This window comes from Carcharodon carcharias, chromosome 9 (assembly GCF_017639515.1).
Source record: "Carcharodon carcharias isolate sCarCar2 chromosome 9, sCarCar2.pri, whole genome shotgun sequence".
Taxonomy (NCBI): domain Eukaryota; kingdom Metazoa; phylum Chordata; class Chondrichthyes; order Lamniformes; family Lamnidae; genus Carcharodon; species Carcharodon carcharias.
Window position 1 is genome coordinate 15,568,714 of NC_054475.1, and position 21,798 is coordinate 15,590,511.

A 21,798-nucleotide genomic window follows, 5' to 3' on the forward strand; every position below is an offset into this window, starting at 1 on the left:
AATATACTTGACCTCATCCTCACCAACCTGCCTGCCGTAGATGCATCTCTCCATGATAGTATCAGTACGGGTGACCACCACACAATTGTTGTGGAGATGAAATCCCGCCTATTGTGTTGTGTGGCAATACCGCCATGCTAAATGGGTTATGTTTCAAACAGATCTAGCAGTTCAAGACTGGGCATCCATGTGCTACAGTGGGCCATCAGCAGCAGAATTGTACTTGAACACAATCTGAAACCTTCATGGCCCAGCATATCCCCTGCTCTACCATGACCATCAAGCCAGGGGATCAATCCTGGTTCAATGAAGAGTGCAGGAGGGCATGCCAGGAGCAGCACCAGGCATACCTAAAAATGAGGTGTCAACCTGGTGAAGCTATAGCACAGGACTGTTGCGTGCCAAACAGCATAAGCAGCAAGTGATAAACAGAGCTAAGCGATTCCATAACCAATGATTAGATCTAAGCTCTGCATGGGCTGACAAATGACAAGTAACATTCGCACCACACAAGTGCCAGGCAATGACCATCTCCAACAAGACAATCTAACCATCGCCCCTTGATCTTCAATGGCATTGCCTTCACTGAATCCCCCACTATCAACGTCCTGGGGGTTACTATTGACCAGAAACTGAACTGGACTAGCCATATAAATACTGTGGCTAAAAGAGCAGGTCAGAGACTAGGAATCCTGCGACAAGTAACTCACCTCCTGACTCCCCAAAGCCTGTCCACCATCTACAAGGCATAAGTTAGGAGTGTGAAGGAATACACCCCACTCGCCTGGATGAGTGCAGCTCCCACATCACTCAAGAAGCTTGATGCCGTCCAGGGCAAAGCAGCCCGCTTAATTGGCACCCCATTCACAGACATTCACTCCCTCCACCACTGACGCAGAATAGCAGCAGTGTGTATCCATCTATAAGATGCCCTGCAGGAATTCACCAAGGCTCCTTCAACAACACCTTCAAAACCCATGACCACCATCACCTGGAAGGAAAAGGGCAGCAGATAGATGGGAACACCGCCACCTGAAAGCTCCCCTCCAAGTCTTACACCATCCTGACTTGGAAATATATCGCCGTTCCTTTACTGTCGCTGGGTCAAAATCCTGGAAATCCGTTTCCAACAGCAGTGTGGGTGTACCTACACCACATGGGCTGCAGCGGTTCAAGAAGGCAGCTCACCACCACCTTCTCAAGGGCAACTAGGGATGGGTAATAAATGCTGGCGCAACCAGCAAAGCCCACATCCCGTGAATGAATTTTAAAAAAACAAAGGGTAGTGGGAATCTTGGCATTCTCTTCGCCAAAGAGCTGTTGAGGCTGGGGAGTCTATTGAAAATGTCAAAACTGAGATTGATGTTGGGCAATATTAAGGGTTATGGAAACAAGGCAGTTAGATGGAGTTAAGATACAGATCATTCATGATTTAATTGGATGAGTGGCGCAGGCTTGAGAGCTGAATGACTTCATCCTGCTATGGTCCTGGTCTCCACCACTTGGCAACTTCTTATATCTCGGATATGGTGATAACGATTTCCCACTTCCATTGAATTCAATTGCAACAGTACCACTTAGAACGCATTAAATGCACTAGCTATTTCAGATGCACTTTCTATGGCAAGCAAACACATTCACACAAGCACTCCTACCTTATTTGGTAGGAATTGCTCTGTTGTCCTGCTTGCTTCAATGTGAACTTGATGCTTTTCATTTGAGGGCCTTTAAGTTCAAGATTCCTTTGGTGAACCAAACTTCATGTGAACTGGGCTTTCCCTTGGTGGGGCAAGTTCACCTGGCTGAGCTGTCCAACCCTCCTACAATGATTCAGCTACGTCTTATGGCCCTCCAGCCCAAGATTGGAATATGTCAAGTTATTCATTGTGCATTCATATCAGGCCCAGCAAGCTTGGATAATGCTGGTGTGCCTGGATGTTGTGAAGGCAGAGGAAAAGAACAAAATAAAGCAAAATGGTTTAAGAAAATGCACTTTGGATTTGCTGGGAATCCATATGTAAAGGTATCATTGGTCAACAAGTGAAACGGACTTCTGTGCTAATGTTTTATTAGTAATTATTTAGTCAAAATCTATCTGGATTAAATATTAAATATCTTGCATTTATTTACATGCACTTCTTGTCAACTTTTTTCTTAAGTTCCCATGTGCATACTTATAATGGAAGCTCTCCATGTAAACTTGTAAGTGCAGCCTTTCACCACTGAGGGCGCAATTAGGGCATGATAGTTTTCTATGGCCGAAAATATAACAGGAAAAAATGTAACTGAAACACATGCTGCATGCCCTGGCCTAATTGTCCACTGTCTCCAACTCTGCCTATGGATTGGAGAATTTGGGACTGTATCCTTGGACAAGGTTGAGAGGCGATTTGATAGGAGTACTCAAAATCATGAGGGGTCTGGACAGAGTAGATAGGGAAAAACTGTTCCCACTCGTGAAAGGATGGAGAACGAGAGGGGACAGATTTAAAGTAATTGGTAAAAGAAGCAATGGCAACATGAGGGAATCTTTTACACAGAAGCAAGTGGTTAGGATCTGGAATGGAGGCACCTTCAATCGGAGCATTCAAAAGGGAATTGGATTGTTATCTGAAGAATTTGCAAGGTTACAGGGAGAAGGTGAGGGAAAGATGCTAGGTGAATTGCTCATTCGGAGATCCAGTGCAGACACGATGGGCTCTTTCTGCATGGTAACAGTTCTCTGCTTCACCTAAAGGCTGCACTTGGCCTTGACTCGCCAGAGATTCACTAATTCCTGGCAGGATTAAGATTTTCCAAAATAAAAAAATAAAAATTCTTTTTTTTGAAGAAGAGTAACCTTTAGCCACTATGACGTTTCAGAATAAAAGCAAGCTTAGACTGTTTGATACAGGCATAACAGGTCCTGATTGCCCCAATATCATTAAAATATAGAGCAGCATATGGATAAGACATAGAATAAATCTTTTTTTTAAAAAAGGCAGGCAGACAGGCAGATTTTATTCTTTTGCATTCTACAATCAAAGTTGCTCAATTCAAATGATGTGATATTGCAACTGTTAACAATGAATTCCCACTTGTTTTGTTTATCTGGCTTTATTTGTATTATTGGAATATTTTAGCACAGAAAGCAACCTCAGGTTACCATGAGCGGTCCATAAATCAGAACATTAGACTTGTTGATGAGTAAGCAGCCCAATTGTGTAAAATACAAACTTGGTGCAATTTCTGTTTTATTGCTGCCTAGCTCTTGGGTTCTTCTTAACTCCTCAGATGCATTCCCAAAGCCTGTGATTACTGTCCATCCTGAAACCACCGTGGCACTGAGAGGGATGAATGTCAGCTTTAGCTGCACAGCCGGCAGCAGCAGTGACTCTCCCATGGCTGCTGCCTGGAGAAAAGACAGCGAGTTATTGTACGAAGCTGAGATCCAGAACTACTCCAGCTTGCAAGAGCAGGACGGCGAGTTTGTTGAATATACCACGGTGCTACAGCTGCGGAACATCAACTTCACCGATGAGGGGTGGTACCAGTGTGTCATCACAAATTACTTTGGCTCCAATTACTCTAACAAGGCAAAGCTCACTGTGAATGGTATGTGGGTTTGTTTGCAGGGTGAGGTGGGGGGTGGGTATGCAGTCTGTTAGTCTTTATTCAATTAGTTGCAATTTGCTTCATAATCCTGCGTCTAACTAGACATGGCGGAAAGCAGTTTTATGAACTTTATTCATACATCAAGTGAAACTGACCGTAACTCAAGTCCCTGCTGCAAGTCAGCTTTACAAGTGCTATTAAAATAAATCTATAATTTGTAGTTGTATTGACGGTTTATAATTTTGTTTTTAAATAGTTGCTTGGAAGACTCAGTTATGCCCAAAAAATTTAATCTTTACTTTCTCCCCATACACTCTGTCCATACTTTAAGGTATTTTCTCATTTTTACTCTAATTCTCCTGTATCATCCTCACCTTTCCATGTTTAAACTTGTTCCTTTTATTAAGCCCCAAAAGGTTTGAGAACAGATTGGGTGAAAACATTCTCAGTTTCAATCCGGGTGAATAGACTCTGTTTCGCTTTGGCTTCTCCATTATAGACTACATTTGTTCTTGATTCCCCACGTGAAATCCCATATGAGGATGAACAAGTAGAAAATTATAAATTTATTAGCCTGGTAAGCTTTAAATTGAATAGTGAACGGATAATTGTTCCAATATTCTGGTGAACATAGCACCTATCTGTGTGCCCATAAATGTTTGATATCAGTTTGGCTCATGAGAATTATTTTAATATCCCTCCTTAGTGTCACAGCAGGAGAGTTTATTCAGCCACCCTATCTTTGTAACCTCCTGTAGCTCTACAACCTTACTAGATTTCTACACTTCTCCAATTCTGGCCCCTTGAGCAACCATTGGTGGCTGCAAGGTCTGGGATTCCCCATCTAAACCTCTCTGCACCTCTACCCATGTCTCCTCCTTTAAGTCACCCCTTAAAACCCACCTCTTTGACCAATCTTTTGCTCACTTGTGTTGCTAACTCTTTATATGGCTTGGTGCCAAATTCTGTCCTGCTTACGCTCCTGTAAAGTGTCTTAGAACATCTTACTATGTTAAAGGCGGTATATGAATTACTGTGGTAATAGTTTGCTGCTTGTTTTGTTCCTATTAGAACTCCCTTCGTTTATGAAAATCCCCATGGATTTAACAATCCGGACGGGTGCAATGGCACGGCTGGAGTGTGCCGCAGGAGGTCACCCGATGCCACAGATCGCCTGGCAGAAAGATGGCGGCACAGACTTTCCGGCAGCACGGGAACGCCGTATGCACGTTATGCCAGAGGATGATGTCTTTTTCATTGCAAATGTGAAGATCGAGGACATGGGCATGTACAGCTGCATGGCCCAAAACACGGCAGGGGGCATTTCAGCAAATGCCACACTCACTGTCTTAGGTGAGAGATTGGCTTTAATGAAGATTGCTGTTAACTTGAGGCTACAGCTCCTTGGCAAAATAAATTGATAAGCAAAGAGATCTGGGGTACATACAGATCATTAAAAGTAGGGATGGAGATTAATAAGGCTATTTAAAAAATGCACTGGTGTTCATTTATAGAGTAGTAGAATTTGAAAGCAAAGAAGTTATGTTAAACTTGTATAAAACTTTGGTTCGATCTCACTTGGAGTAACATGCACAGTTTTGATCTCTATGTTGTAAAACAAATGTAGCAGCCCTGGAGAAGGTGTAAAAAAAGATTTGAGAATCACACCAGAACTGAGAGTTATAACTAACAGGAAAAATTGTACAGAGGTATTTCTGATCTTTCCTCAAGGTGTCTGAGAGGCTAATTTTTGGAGGTCTTTAAGATCATGAAAGGAGAGACACAGAGAAAATGTTTCCACTCATGGAGAAACCAAAATTAGCAGCTACAAGTATTGTTAGTCAGTAATAAATCCAGTAGGGAATTCAGGAGAAGCTTCTTCACCTAGAGAATAGTGACATTGTGGAACTCAGTAGCACAAGGAGTAGTTGAGCTGAATAGTGTGGGTGCATTTTAAGTAAAAGCTGGATAAACTTGGGGGAGAAAGGACTGGAAGGATATGTTGATGGCATTAGATAAAAAAGGAAGAGAGGAGGCTCATCTGGAGCATAAACACTGGCATTGGTCACTTGGGTTGAATGCTGTAAATTCTCTGTAGGTCAAACACGTAAAATGCGAAGAGTTTAATATATGAAACCTTAGAATACCATTGTGAGCAAGATACTTATTGTGTGGGATGATCCCAGATTAGAACAGATTCTGCACTGGAATGGGGAAAATGGAGAGAAGATTAATTTTCTCTTTGCTTGCTGGGTTTGTTGTAGCTTTGACCAAGGTTTTATATGACTCATTGAACTGAAATTCTTTGATCAGAGTGGGTGTTCTTTATTGTTCCAGTCAACAGTGTGTACATATGGAACTTTTCTCCCCTTGCCACTCCTATAGCACTACAGTTTAGTTCTGGTTCAAAGTGCCTGTTTCATCATCTGTTCACTGCACTGATAATTCTACTCACTCTGTGATCTGTGACCACAATACTGATGTTCATTCCAGTTGCAAAGTGCTACCCAGAGCTGTGAGGGTGTGGAATTGATTGCATCTGAGGTGTTTGAGAATCTTAAAGTGCTTTTGTCACCTGCCTGGACTAATCTTGTTCATTTACACGCTCCTGCCTTTCCTCCCCAATCCCTTAGAAACTCCTTCGTTTGTGCGGCCGTTGAAAGACCGGACTGTCGCCAGAGGGGAGACTGCTGTTTTGCAGTGTATAGCTGGTGGGAGCCCCACTCCACGCCTGAACTGGACCAAGGATGATGGTCCTTTAATTGTAACAGAGAGACACTTCTTTGCTGCTGCCAACCAGCTTCTGATCATAGTGGATGCTGGCCCAGAGGACATTGGGAAATATACCTGCGTCATGTCCAACACACTTGGGACGGAGCGTGGTCACATATATCTGAACGTAATTCCAACTTCCAACTGCAACTCCATGCAGAAAAGCTCAGTCTTTGAGGAGGATGGCTGGACAACAATTGGAATTGTAATCATAGTTGTGGTGGTTTGTGTTGTGGGCACATCTCTGGTCTGGGTGATTGTTATATATCACATGAGACGGAAGAGTGAGGATTACAGTATTACAAACACAGGTAGGCAAATTGTGTATATGTATGTATGTGTTTGTGTGTGTATATATATATATATATATATATATATATATTTATATATTATATATTTATATATTAATTTATATATATAATATATTACATATATGTTTATATATATTACATTTTTATATATATTACATATATATATATATTGCTCCGATTTGACATTGTTTCCATTGTGAATTTATATGTCCACATTTATAATGGAAGCTACCTATGTAAACATGTCATGATGTAAGTATACCCTCCTGCCAGTGGTGGTGCAGCAATACCTGCACAGATAGGTGAGTGGCATTACAACTCAAGTTTATATATACTGCACATCCTATTATAAGCATGGGCTTGGGATTTATAATGGAAGCAGTAAGTAGGGCAGACAGATTTTAATATATTAATAGACATTCATGTCCTCTGAGCATTCAGAGGACTGATTCAGACGACTGATTCAGACTGAAACTTGAACCGTATGTATGATTCAATGAAACAAACGGCATACGCCTGAGATGTTAACCGACCGTCCTTATCTCCAGATACGGAAGGCCTGCTGTGCATTTTGCTTTTATTTGCCAAGCCTGGTCCAGTTGCCTTGGACCTCAAGTCTACAATTGCATTTTGACTCCTTATGTCATTTTGTTCTGTATGAAATTTATTTGTGTAAAGCAATTTTTCTGAAATGAGAATACTCAATGTGTTAAAAATTCCAGGACCCCTGTAACCCAAGCTAGAGTCAGACTGCATAATAGTCACTGTAGTAATTTATTCCAAGAAAAGGTTTCTGGTGTCTGGAGATATAAAGCATCATTATAAATGCAATTCTTTCTTTCCTTGTTTAAAATGGGCTTTAGGACTCCTGCCTTGACTCCTCTGCTTTACCTGGTGATGCAGGTATGGTGCTAATATAATTTGCATAATTGCATCAATGATATTTAATGACCGCCAGTCTGTATAGGACACCTGTTGTAGAGGATTGTCAAGGGTTTGTATGGAAGGATGGCCATTGTGATTTCAAGATGGCAAACTTATCAGAGGTGGTTTAAAGGCTTAGCTTGTAATTGGACTGCTAGGTCACCATGTGGTGCACCGTGATGTATAAAGCAGTTAGTGTACTCTTGTCCGCTAACCGTGTAATGAATGCTTTTTATTTAAGAACGACATGTACTAAATTAGTTCAGTGTCTACAGTAAGAATCTGCCAAGATATATGCTGTTGTGTAAACTTGGTTATTTATTGGAATAAGACCAATAGTATGTTTGTTCAGTGAATTAAATACCTGTATTGTAAAGAAAGAGTTCCTTCAGGTGCAACCTGAATAGATGGGCCTAAATTGAGGAATTTATTGCTAAGTGGAATGTTTTAACAAGTTTGTTCTGTTTCTCCCAGATGAAATGAATTTACCTGCCGACATTCCAAGCTATCTGTCTTCCCAGGGAACTCTATCCGAGCCTCAGGAAGGCTACAGCAACTCGGAGGCTGGAAGCCACCAACAGCTAATGGCATCCACTGCCCATGGCTATGTGCATAAAGGCACCGATGGTGAGTAAAGGCGCCTCTGCTGATTTGTGCCTGGTTTCTTGGAATTGTCACCTGGCTTAATTGCCGCAAAGTTCTGGCTGTAAGCGATGGGTTCAGATACAGGAGAGAAAGTAAAACTGAGGAAGTTTGAAGAAAGAGACCAACTTTTCGACCCAACGCATAATAAAGTTGTGAAATAAGTTACCAAGGAAGGACATTGAAGCAAACAGTATAGATGGATCACAAGGCAATTAGATATGCCTCAAGAGAGAGATGAGACTTTGCTTGATTTTATAATCTCACCAAGAGGTTGATTTAATACAAGTTCACTGTCCTTTGTGATGACATTCGTTGTGATCCAAGATTTTGTAACAGGGAGGGCCATGATGAGGCTGTCATCATACACCCAGAGATGTGACTGAGAGTTAAGGGTGAGATGGTGGATAAGAAAAGTTCCTGACGATTGTTGGATCAAATGGCTTGCACCACCTACTTTGGTGGCATAAAACCGAGGTTTTATTTTTATTCTTTCGCGGGATGTGGGCATCGCTGGCTCGGCCAGTATTTATTGCCCATCCCTAATTGCCTTTGAAAAGGTGGTGCTGAGTTGCCTTCTTGAGTTGCTGCAGTCCCTGTGTTATAGTTACACCCACAGTGCTGTTTTGTGGGGGCTGGGGGTGGGGGGGGTGGTTTCCTGGATTTTGACCCTGCGACAGTGAAGGAACGTTGATTTGTTTCAAGTCAGGGTGGTGGATGACTTGGAGGGAATCTTGCAGGTGGTGGTATTCCCATGCATCTGCTGCCCTTGTCCTTCTAGGTGGCAGAGGTCATGGGTTTGGAAGGTGCTGTTGAAGGAGGCTTGGTGAGTTACTGCAGTGTATCTTGTAGATGGTACACACTGCTACTACTGCGTCAGTGGTGGAGGGAGTAAATGTTGAAGGTGGTGGATGGAGCCCCAGTTAAGCGGGCTGCTTTGTCCTGGTTGGTATTGAGCTTCTTGAGTGTTGTTGGAGCCGCACTCATCCAGGCAAGTGGAGAGTATTCCATCACAGCCTTAACTTGTCTAATAGATGGTCTATGGCCAATAATGTGCCTTGACTGTTTTACAAGGAATTTACAGCACAGAAACAGGTAATTAAGCCCAGCTGGTCTGTGCTGGCATTTATGCTCCACACGAGCGATACTCATGAGAAGCAGTTAACATTTTGAGTCCAATATGACTCTTCTTTGGAGAAACATTAACTCTGTTTCTCTCTCCACAGATGCTGTCAGATCTGCTGAGTTTTTTTCCAACACTCTTTTTATTTCAGTTCTCCAGCGTCCTCAGTAATTTCCTTTTATTTTGGACTTACTCCTGTTCCTGTGTTCCTTATGATGTACTAGCTTGGTCTTAAAACTTCTGTTGCTTTGTTACAAATAGGTATTTGCTATGTGGATACTGGGAGTGAGACAGATGCAGATATCCTGACCACCCCGCTCACAACAAATTTGCATGGGAGGATGGGACCCTTGTATGCAGGAAGAAGCAGCTTCCACCCGAGTGAGCCTCGCGAAGGGCTTGCACAGCAAGCTAACCCAGGTATGCATTACACATGTTACTTAACTTTTGAGAGTAAGAGGTACATATTTTGAGCTTAAACTGCAGTGCAAAAAAAAAACTATATTTAACCCGAGAACTTAGCCTGTTTTGAGCCCTTGCAAGGTAATCCTAATGGAGGGTTATTTCCTTTGCTGTATTGACTTGGCTCATTTTCTGGCGTTCTTACCTCTGGTGCAAACCCTATTGGTTCAAGCTGTAATCAAAGTTTTGAGCACATAATCTAGGGTGACTGGCCAGTTCTTTTTATTCATTCATGGGATGGGGGCATCATTGGCTAGGCCAGCATTTATTGCCCATCCCTAATGGCTTGCTAGGCCATTTCAGAGGGCAGTTAAGAATCAGCCACATTGCTGTGAGTCACATGTAGATTTTTATGACAATCAACAATGGTTAATTCTAGATTTTTTTTATTGAATTCAAATTCTACCATCTGCCTTGGTGGGATTCAAACCCAGGTCCCCAGAGCATTACCCTGGGTCGCTGGGATACTAGTTGTCGGGAGCTGTTGCATTGCCGTAAGCCCCAATATTTGGATAAGACATTGAGTTTGGGTGGATGTATAAGATCCCATGGCACTACTTGAAGAGCAGGGAGTTCTCCTGGTGTCCTGACTTTTCTCAATCACCACTGCCAACCAATGTTAACTGGTCACAGAGCTTTGAAAGAAAAATCTGTTTGAGAGTAAAGACTTGCATTTATATAGTGCCTTTTATGTCTTCAGGATGTCCCACAGTGCTTTACAATCAATGAAAGTTTTGATGTGTGCTTAATGTTGTAACATCGAAAATGTGACAGTCAATTAGCACACAACAAGGGCCCACAAATAGCAGAGAATAATGACCGGTTAATTTGTTATAGTGGTGATACTGGAGAAATAGATATTGGCCAGGACAGTGAGGAGAACACCCTGTTCTTCAAATTCTGCCCTGGTATCTTAAACCTCCACCCAAACGTGCTTTAATGTCTCTTCCAAACAGATGGCATCTCAGAGTGCAGCACTCCTTTGCTGCCTAGATTATGTGCTTGAGTCCTGGAATGGGATATGAACCAACAACCTTCTGACTTAAAGACAAGAGATCTTGTATACCAAATGGCAACTGCATTTGCTAATGTGGTTCAAAGTAATTAATTCTATGTGAAGTGCATTCTGACATCCTGAGACATATATGTATAGGTCTGTCTATCCCATGGAGAACTGCTGACATCATGGAATGGCGCTTAAATTATTTTTAACCACTAAATCTGTTTTTCAGGTGGTACTTCTGGGCCACTGGTGATCTGCTCAGACTGTTACGACAATGCTGACATGTATGTAAAGAACAGAGAGTACTGTCCATATACCTTCCTTGGAGAGGATGATCCCCTAGAGCATGCTCTGACCAACATTGTGGGCCAGCTTCCAAAGGACAGTTTCGCAGGACATGCTCAGCATGAGGGTATGGCCATAGACAGTCTGATCACGGAGGCCGACATGTCTGTTTATCTAACAAATCACGATAGGATATGCAATCCAGCAAGTGTGACACAGCAGCACCGGAAGGGTAAGCTATTTGTTTCACTTATAGACCCATGTGTCTTCTCAGCGACTGACATTCGTGAAGCAGAATTACGAGAAATCAAAGCATTTGACAGTAATGTACAGCCTACATCTTACGGTGAACATGGTTTAGAGAAAGACACATGAATTATATCAATTAAGGTTAAATGTCTACCGGTGCGGGTGCACACATTGGATAATGACTTGCACACGTGTAAAGAGATACCTAGTAGCCCCTCTTTTATTGTTTGAAGGGGCTGCTCCCCCATTTTTGTTTGCATTTCAACGCAATGTTTCTGATCTTTGGCCACCTGGGTATGGAGGGCAACAGGCAGGGCAGAGGACCACCTTGTTAGCCTGTTCCTGGACCTGACCAAGGTGTCTATTAACCGGTTGAGGCAGCGGACGGTTGTAGGATTGGGGGGGGTGGGGGGCACTGGTGAGTCCAACTGTCTGCCACACACACACCCCCGCCCCACCTTCATGGCTACACTTGCACCCGGTTTGCCCCTAAAACGGGAGCATGCGGTATCCACCGATATGCTTGAGGTCTTCCGTAACCGGTGGGTGCCGCAGGGGCTGGAGTGTGTCATCAGCCCTGGGAACATTAAAGGAAAATTATCAAATTAAAGTTTTCTCTTTTTTTTACAGTGCCCCTTTAAGGGACTGTTAACTTGTTTATTAGTTAATTAGTTTATTTCTTATTGGTATACTCAAAAAAAATATAAAGAGACTCTTAGCAGCCCCTTTTTTATTATTTGAGGGGGCTGCCCCTCAATTTCTGTTTACACTTTAGCCCAGCACGTCTGATCTTTGGTCACCTGGTGTGGAGGAACATGAGCAGAGCAGACGACTTCCTTAACAAAAACAGAATTACCTGGAAAAACTCAGCAGGTCTGGCAGCATCGGCAGAGAAGAGTTCACGTTTCGAGTCCTCATGACCCTTCGACAGGTCATGAGGACTCGAAACGTCAACTCTTTTCTTCTCCGCTGATGCTGCCAGACCTGCTGAGTTTTTCCAGGTAATTCTGTTTTTGTTTTGGATTTCCAGCATCCGCAGTTTTTTGTTTTTATCAGAGGACTTCCTTGTTTGCCTGATCTTGGGCCTGGCTAAGCTGGCCATCAACGGGTCTAGGCAGCAGGTGGTTGAGGAGGTCGCTCGACCTGACTGCCTGCCTCTCTTCCACAGCTTCGTTTGACCCCGGATGTCCCTGGCAAAGAAGCACAGGGTGTCCACTGTTTTCCTTGAGGCCTTCTGCAACTGGCTTGCATCGCAGGGGTTGGAGAGCATCATCAGTCCCAAGAGTGATATTTTGATTTAATTCATTAAGTTTCACCTGTAGTTTTGTTCCAGTTCCAGTACGCCTTTAAGGAATGTTAATTTGTTCTTCTGTTTTTTTCATTTACTTGAGCATAAAGAGACACTTAACGTTGGTAATGGGTTTTAGAGTTAGGAGCTATACAACTGTAACGTCTCACCTTGTGAATAAATCTAAAACTGAGTAAAGATTGACTTCTGGTCTCTTTCATCAACTGGCTGCAAGAGGTTTAACAAGCTACACCGCTCTAATCACTGTTATAACTAGGTTTGTTACGATCTCGATAGAAACAGGTAGCTTTTAAAGAAATTCAAGTTCCCAGTTATTAACTGAAATCACGCAATCAGATTTCAAGTATTAAAAGGCAAACCTTTTACTAACAAAAGAAAAAGCACATGCAATAGCAATATATTTAGTAATATACCTTAAACCAAGATTCCGAACAGAACTCTCCCTGCTTTGCTTTTAATTTCAACTGAGAATTTTTTTTCCTCAAGTTCATTACTTGAGGTTTTTCAATATTCCTGGAACCAAACCAAGTTACCACATCTCCCAGGAATTCATTCTGATTCTCCTTAGTTTTCCGTTTATCTTCTGAGGGTGGGGAAGTTCTTGGGGATTCTCCCACTAGCATCCGGCTAGGTGAATCCTCCAGCATTACTTCAGCATCTCATGAATTTGGATTTCCTAGCCTGAGAATGGGTCTCTCACTCGCATCCTTGCATGGCCATTCCAAATCAGAAACACACCTGGTTCCTGATGCCCCACCCCCGCGCCTTGCTGCCGGAAGATTCTCTCTGCCTTCTCCAAGCTGCCCGTGATGCAGACTGTCAAAACAACAGATATACAGTAAAACAAAGAAGCCTTCCTAACCCCCACATCCCTCCCTCCCCCCAAACCACCACCACCACAAAAGCTCATCGCCATGGCACTATAACACACATGGCCTGTTCCCGGATAGAAATGCAAATTACTTATCTTCAAACCAGCCATTTGATCTGAAAAGTATATGGATGCTTTACAAACCTGCCTTCTGACCTTTTCTGATCTGGGAGAATTATATAAATAATTTAAATACCCCCTGCTTACACCTTAACCTCAACCCTTCTCCCAAGATGCTTACAGACAGACCTGAGAGATCACTATAATCCAAGGCGTGAGAACTCTCAGCACCAGCAACACAATAAGACTTTTCTCTGATCTGATCTGCAATTCCAGGCCTGTCTGATAAGCTATCCAGACCATGCTTTCCTTCACCTGTTCCACATTTAAAATCACAGTTTCCTGAATGAGGGTAATATCTTACAAACCAGAAGCTATAACCCTAAAACATATTCACCTTAAAATTTTGCATTTGTAACAGTTTTTTTAAAAAAAGAAAAACTGCAAGTGCAGAAAATAGAAGCGCGGAAATGTTTTGAATTCACATTAGGTCTGTCAATGTCTGAAAAAGAGCTGGATCGACATTTCAGGTGAAAATTCTGATGAGAATCCAAAATAACATCGGCAACTATCCTTCACCCTAATCCATTCTATGTAAAATGCTGCCATCTGTACATAGCATTTTATACAGGGGAGTCCTTTTTCCAACCCTGCCTCTGAAATGTTGCTTTTTCCCCGTCTATTTAATGAGTTAATCAGTTTCTTTGTGGGATTTCTGGCATTCAGTGAAAAGGTTCAGTATTGTAAATTCTGTCCATAAGCTGTGAGTTTACACTAATCACACTGAAACCATTGCCCGTTGAGGGGCTTAGACTTGACACGTACCCCCTCACTAGAGGCGTGATGTAACTGAGGTGTTTAAGATAATGAAAGAAATTGATAAAGCAAAATTGTTTCCTCTGGTGAGGAATCAAGAACAAGGAGACATAACCTTAAAATTAGAGCTAGGCTGTTCAATAATGATGTCAGGAAGCACTTTTTCACATAAAGGGTATTCGAAATCCAGAATACTCTTTGCACCCACTCATTAAAAAGTTGAGATTGGTTCCTACTGAAAATTTCAAATTCAAAGTTGATGGATTTTTGTTGGATAAGGATATTAATGATTACAGAGCCAAGGTGAGCGAGTGGAATTAAGATGTAGATCAGCAGTGATCTAATTAAATAGCAGAACAGCCTCATAGGGCTGAATGATCTCATCCTTTTCCTATGTTAAGAATGTTGTCTTAAAGTTAATCATTACATCTTAATTTTCTCACTCTGTTCTTTTGCTTTTTGTGTTAGAATCCTGCCCACGGCTTCCATGGGGCCTGAATGTGGATTCAGGACTGCCTTCGCATTCCCATTATTCACAGCAGCCTGTGACTGTCCATGAGAATCCCCGGGCTCTTGTGGAAGGTGACGATGAGACAGAACATGGCTCTGAGCCTTCTGTGGCCAATAGCAGACTGAGCCAGAGAAGCCTTGAGCAGAGCGCTGACAGTGAGCGGACACTAGTCGTGCAGGCTTATGGGGCCACAACGTAGATCATCTGTGTGATGAAAACAAATGTATTATCAATACCCTGAGCGACAGAACCTCTACCCACTACCTCAAAGCAGTGACACTGAGGCCAGGCACACCGGATATGTATGTTTATGATTAGGCTTAATAGATCATCATTACTCTCTTCATCTTCATTTACTGTTATTTTGTAAGAAAACAACCCTTGTAAGGAGGAATTATTCCATTTTGTGTATGTTTATTTTCCCGGTGTAAGCCACATAATGTACATGCTATAATGTTAGTAGGTAATTTTAGCATATCTGTGCTAATACCTTACAGGAAAAGAACACAACTAGAATTGTGGAATGCAAGCCCTGAAATATTGGCAAACCTCTTAGAATCACATAATAAAAATTAAATTTGATTGTAAACATTGGCTATAGGAACAGTCACACTCTGAATAATTTGACCCCTTAATTTTCTCCCTGTTGGTAACGGACTGGAACATTGTTCAGCTCAGAGTGCTCCCTCAGAATAACCCCTAGGGTTGGACCACCAAAATCTAGAATCATGTTGCTGGGTATGTATTTCACAGTTCCAGTTAATATAGTGTGCAAAATGTCACTGATATCACAGTGACAAGACTACAGTAAGTAGCTTTAACTTTTATGGATGAGTAAGCATATTTAATTGTTCTCCTGTCTGAATTAATTTCACAGTAACACAATTGCTTGGTTTGCAGCTCTGGATCTCACTTTCTAATTAGCCTTCCTAAAAGAATCTGATCTTTGCCAAGACAGTAGCAGTAAGTTAGAAAGGCAGCCAAAAGAACATTCTCTCTTCTCTCCCAAGTGTGACAATTATATAGGCAGTCAGCTGGCAGACAGCATGCTGAGCTATTGGTTATAATCCAGACTCAGTGCAACAAATATAGAGCCATTAATGTAATTGGGCTGCATTAATGATGTGGAATATACTGGTTAAATTGTGGATTTTGCATTGCTGCCAAAATCTGATTTATGATGCTACAAACATTACTGGTTTTTTAAATCACTTGAGTTTTAAAAAAGTATTAACTTGCAGCGCTCCAGCCAAGATAAGCTCAGTATGACATGACCTCTGCATCCTACTTGCAAGATTTGAGCAGGACGCGTTTTGGCTTGGCATCGTACAGCTAAGGAAAAGAGAAAGATTGACTTGTCTTTGACTGTCTGCGAGTGTGTGAATTTAAAAATGCACATTGTTGATTAAACATCTTAGAAGTTCAAGGCTCCAGATTGTCCTCGTCCATTCAAGACTTGAACTGGAACCAAAACATCGACTCCAACCCCATATCACGGAAGTGAGCAGCAGTCATAGTGTTACAGTAATGCTTTCCTCCTCCTGGGTTGCCTCGTAACTTTGGCAGAATAATCATAAACATACATATGTGATTTTATTTTGGCCTACTGATGATTCCTTGTTGGGTAGCCAGCAGGAGAGAACTTGCCAGGGGATGTCAGAAACAAACGGTTCCATGTGACTGCTGAAACCTTTCCCCCTGGTTACAATGTTTTTGTCTATTTTGGAACCTTTGGTATAAATTGACTCTTGCATTTATAACTTTTATAAATATATATATATATAAATATTAAAGTAAACTCAATTGTAGAGCCTTATATAATGTAAATAAGTTTCCTTTTTTTAATTATGAATTTGAGTGTTTACTGTGAGAACCTGTACAAGTGATATACATATGGCTGGACCAGCACCTTCAATTCCACCATCAAACTGCATCCAGAATTAGTCCTGATACCTGCAGTACATCTTTAGTCGTCAATGTCCTAATCACTACAGATCAATGGGAGCCATTCATTGCCCTTCCTTGGTTTCAGCAGTTTTGTGCATATAACAACCTGAATATTTCATACTTTCCTGGGATTTTGGAATGTGCAATCCCATTGTATTGCAGCAGAAACATCAGTGCAAGGTGGCACATGAGAGGAAGCTATAAACAGACGGCAAGGCTGACATCCCAATCATCAGCTTCAGAAACTTGTGAATCCTCCCATTGAATAAGTGCCTGTTCCTAAATTTCCTGCAATCACATTGGACCCATTGTTAGTAAATATGACCAGATTGAAGTTGTCCAATAGCTCCTGTTGCCCAAGCACTAACACATGGTTTGAAGTGGCTCATTAGTGACAGCTGCCTCTACAACCAATTCGCTATTTGGACAAAAGTAAAATACTCTGGATGAAAATGCTGGAAATACTAAGGTTTCTGTGGCGCGAGAAACAAAGTTAATGTTTCGAGTCAATGACCTTTCATCAGAACCAGTGAAAGCAAACCTGATGAAAGCTCACCAATCTGAGATACTGCTGAAAAATCGAGGAGGGGAAATCCTGCCCCAACCCTAACTCTATTCAAACCCTTCGGCAAAGAACCTGTTGGTCCCATTGCAGGAACATTAATTAAATGGCCAATCAAGTCAGCATTTTGCCTTCAGCAGAATGTAATTCTAATCATGATGAAGAAGTCACCTTCAGCTGTAAATTGATTGAGAGTGAGCACGGCCTCCCCTACCAGGATGGCATAGGAGCCACTGCAGATACCATACCATACCCTATGCCTTATGCTATCACCAGATCATGCCACAGTCACCATGTGGGGTAGGCTAGTACCTAAGCCAAATCTCCCTGGGTACATTAGCCTTGTGGTTCTGGTACTGCTCTCATAAACAGTTGCACCCCCATGATGGTAAGTTTTGAGTTCAATAAACTGTTACCTCTTGGTTTAACACCAGGAGAGGTATGAAAACTGCCTGGTTATTGTGGGAATGTCCTTCTGAGCAGGAAAACTGCCATTAATGCTCCATCTGACCTTGCACAGATCTCTCTTTCACACCATGTGGTTGATTCTTTAATGCCTTTCCATAGTCAGCCACATCCAGAGAACAATCAGTCTCAAAGCAGGAAAACACATTTAACTGCTGACAGACTGGGCTGCTATAGCACATTCAGTACTTTCCTACTTGTTTATTGTGTTTCTTGTTTAGCAGCGAAGAAAATTTTTAAGTTTTGCTGAAAGAAAGAGACATGTTGAAGCTTTTCATCTTGCACTTATCAATACACTTCACAAGAATACCAATATAAAGGGAAAACAACAATTTATCCTGTTTGAGAAGAGAAAGCACTTTCTTATAGAGTAAGTTTTTTTCCCCTTATATTGGTATTCTTGCAAAGTGCCCTGATGAGTGCAAGACAAAAAGCTTCAACATAGTTTTTTCAGCAATGCTGGAGTTCTGTACTACCAAACAACTTTTTAAGTTGCTATGCACAGTAAGCCTGTAATCTGCCTTAATCAACTATAAGGTACTGGCTGATGGTTTTGCTCAAGTTACGATGAGATATGAGTCACTAAGCTCCTAGTTTGAGACATCCTCAGGATACACTATATCCAAGTTTGTAGGCTGCAGCTTAACTTGAAACATAGACAAAAGAGTTTCAGAAATGATCTTCAGACATTCACAGCACAGTCTGCAAGGGCAGTTTGTGAAATGTTTGCAATGGCTTGGCGCAGTGATTAACTTCACACTGCTTATCTTTATTAAATAAATATTACTGGAAACTGCCTTGTTGGTGTGGGACTGGAGTCGCATGTAAGCCCAACAGGGTGCAGATGGGAGATTTCCATCTTTAAAGGGCATTAGTGAACCAGTTAGGCTTTTTGCGACAATCCAACAGCTTCATTGTCACTTCATTTCTTTTTTGAAGGAATTTGGTTCTGAATTGCCATGTTGAGATTTGAACCCCTATTCTGTTTATTATTAATACAGGCTGCTATTACTAGTCTAGCGACAGAAGCATTACACTGCTACACTCGACTGACATGTTTGTACTCTGCACACTACTTGCTCCTGACTGTTCAAATCTTTGCATGCTCCTCTGGAAAGCTACCCTTGATATAATGTGTTAATTATCCCACTCACATTACTGTTGTCTCTCAATTTTTGGATCACAACTGAGAAAATATGGAAGGAATAGAATTTCATTAATAGTTTTTCATTGTTGTGAAGCTTTTTTTAAATCAGCTGGTGGTAATGATTAACAACAGATTTATTTGACCTGATTCTGTCAGAGATTGTACTGCACTGTGATTTATTCCATTGATATCAGGATTAATTTCAGTACCCAGTCATTAATGATTTACCTTGGTGAATTATTAGTTAAACTTTCAATTCCAATACATATATAAGCCATAGTAAAGATTTGCTGGGATGGATTGACTGGTTGGTAACCGGTTTCTGGCTTTTGTGCAGAAGGTTATCTTTACTCAGCCTAATTTTAGAATTTTACAGCACAAACAAGCCATTTTGGCCCATCTGACCTTTGTTGGTGTTTATACTCCACATGAGCTCTCCTCCCCCATCCTACCAGCATAACCCATTCCATTCTTTCTCATCTAAGTTATCTAAATTCCCCTTAAACAAGTTCCACATTCTGGGTAAAGAAGTTTCTCCTGAATTCCCTATTGGATTGATTAGAAACTATCTTATGTTTATGGGCCCCTAATTTTGCCCACAAACAGAAACAGCTGTCAAATCTACCTTATCAAGTCCCCTTCAGAATTGTGAAGACCTCTAGCAGGTTGCCTATCCGTCTTCTCCCTCCCAGAGAGGAGAGCCCCAGCCTGTTCAGTCTTTTCTGGTAGTTAGAACCTCTGCTGTCATCCTTGAAAATTGTTTTTGTGTTTTCCCCAGTGCCTTTGGAATCTGCATTTTTGTGCTGGTGCATTTGTCTTCGAAAATATTTTGGTGAGGGGCTGTCACCTGTGTTAGAGATGCCAGTGTGACTAAAGTCAGTGGGTTTCCGCCATCCAATAGCTTTGGGATGTGAACATTTTAGCAGTTGTACTATGGTCATTGCTGCTCTGAATTTTCCCCTCATTCGTCGAAAGCTTTGAGCGTATTCTTGCTGGGTTGAATGTGGTCTAACCCAGGCCACAGTTTACTGTCTTTCTTCCCTCAATCTCCTGCATTGCAAACTCCACCTCTCTGGCCTCGCCCCCTCCTGCCCTTTGCAGCCTACCCTTAAAACTCTGACCATTTCCCAATTCCTTTCTCTTGCCAGTGGTATGTGTCTTTAGAATCTCTCCCTGCATTCGTTCATCACCACCTCCATCCTCAGAGGCCTTCCCAAACTGAACCTCTTGGACTTTCTGTCCCAACAGCCCTCCTACTTCTGATTCCCAGGAATGTATTCACTACATTTGGCATTGCTATCCAAATGAAAATTTGGATGAAGCTTTTCATTGTCTCCTATTCTTAATTCATTCTTTCCCAGAACTTCAAAGCAATTAAACCACATTATTAACTCTAGCTAAACCCCTTAATGATTTTTAACACCTCTATCAAATCTTCTCTTGGCCTTCCTTATTTTAATAAGAACGTTGACTGCACTGTCTGGCTTTAGTTCCAGTGGTTTCTCACTGATCTGTTCCCCCAGGTAAATCTGTAGCTGATCGAGTTCCCTACCTGACCTGATTTCTGATCTTCAGCGCCCTCTATGGGAAATATGTCTTAAGACAGGCTAGGTGATCAAAGAGTGCCTGAAGGGCAGTAGTTCACAACGATATCAATCTTCTTTTTCCTGTTTTCGGTGCAAAATTGAAATGGGTGTGGTGGGGGGGGCTAAACATCGAAAATCAAAGAAAAGCAAAAAAAAAAATGGGTGTGATGTATAAAGAGAAACAGGTTAAGGTTTGGATATCGAATTTTGTCATTCGTTGCCGAAGGATCTGGGAGCAGACCTGACTGGAAATGTTATGTGGGTCGGTCCTGGAGAGGGTGTGGGGGTGGAAGGCAGGGTCTAAGCAAATATTGGACTTGTACATGCAGAACAGAAACAGGCCTTTCAGCCCATCATGCCTCTGCTGGTTCTCTGAAAGAGCAAGCTGGTTATTTTGTTAGATGCACATAGTGCCTGATGAAACTTTCAAGCAGGATTTAAAGTTAATTTAATACTTTGCTTTAATTTGTATTCATGCAGGTACTGTACTGTGATCCCTCTCTACAGGTACTGTACTGTGAGCCCTCTATGTAGGTACTGTTCATTAAATCTGTTGTCTATAGGTACTACGCTGTGAACCCCCTCTGTACAGGTACTGTGCTGTGAACCCATCTGCAATTGTGTGCAGGTGTGACCAGTGTCTGTCGTTGTGTATATTTGTTTCACTTCAGTCATGTGTACATTCTGTAAAGCATGTGTAAAATAAACCTGTTTCTGTAAAATACCTTGTATTTCTGCATACAGTAAAAAAAAAGTAGGAAAAACTGAGCTACAGGTGTTTGGAGTGTTTAATCTACTTTGTGGAATGATATGACCAGGCGAAGTGGGGCTAGAAGTTAGAAAGTAATTGGCTCAGGGTACACAAGATATTTTAGTACTTATTCTAATTCATATGTTCTGTCATATGATACATTGATTTTAGAAGGCTGAGGGAGTGATGATCTTTGAGGTGCGTAAAATGAAAAAGGATTCAATGCAGTCGATAGAGAAATTGTTTCGTCTGGTGAAAATCCAGAACAAGGCAGCAGAATCTTAAATTTAGACCCAAGCTTCAGGAAGGATTTTTGCACCACAAGGTAATAGAAATCCAGAACACATTCCCCCAACAGACCAAGTGTTGGGGGACCAGTTTTGTGACTGTGACAAATAGATTTTTATT

The 21,798-nt window shown here is 41.7% G+C and overlaps 1 protein-coding gene across 1 annotated transcript in view; it reads left to right on the top strand.

Moving 5' to 3' along the window:
• The window catches only part of lrig2 (leucine-rich repeats and immunoglobulin-like domains 2), a 97,126-nt gene extending 75,719 nt beyond the window's left edge, over nt 1–21,407 (top strand). Inside the window, exons 13-19 of the mRNA XM_041195401.1 lie at nt 3,274–3,594; nt 4,666–4,947; nt 6,228–6,677; nt 8,076–8,228; nt 9,628–9,786; nt 11,061–11,348; nt 14,890–21,407. Coding sequence (XP_041051335.1) covers nt 3,274–3,594; nt 4,666–4,947; nt 6,228–6,677; nt 8,076–8,228; nt 9,628–9,786; nt 11,061–11,348; nt 14,890–15,131 — 1,895 coding nt within the window. The 3' untranslated portion in view covers nt 15,132–21,407. The remainder of the gene's footprint in view (nt 1–3,273; nt 3,595–4,665; nt 4,948–6,227; nt 6,678–8,075; nt 8,229–9,627; nt 9,787–11,060; nt 11,349–14,889) is intronic.
• Nucleotides 21,408–21,798: the final 391 nt, after the last annotated feature.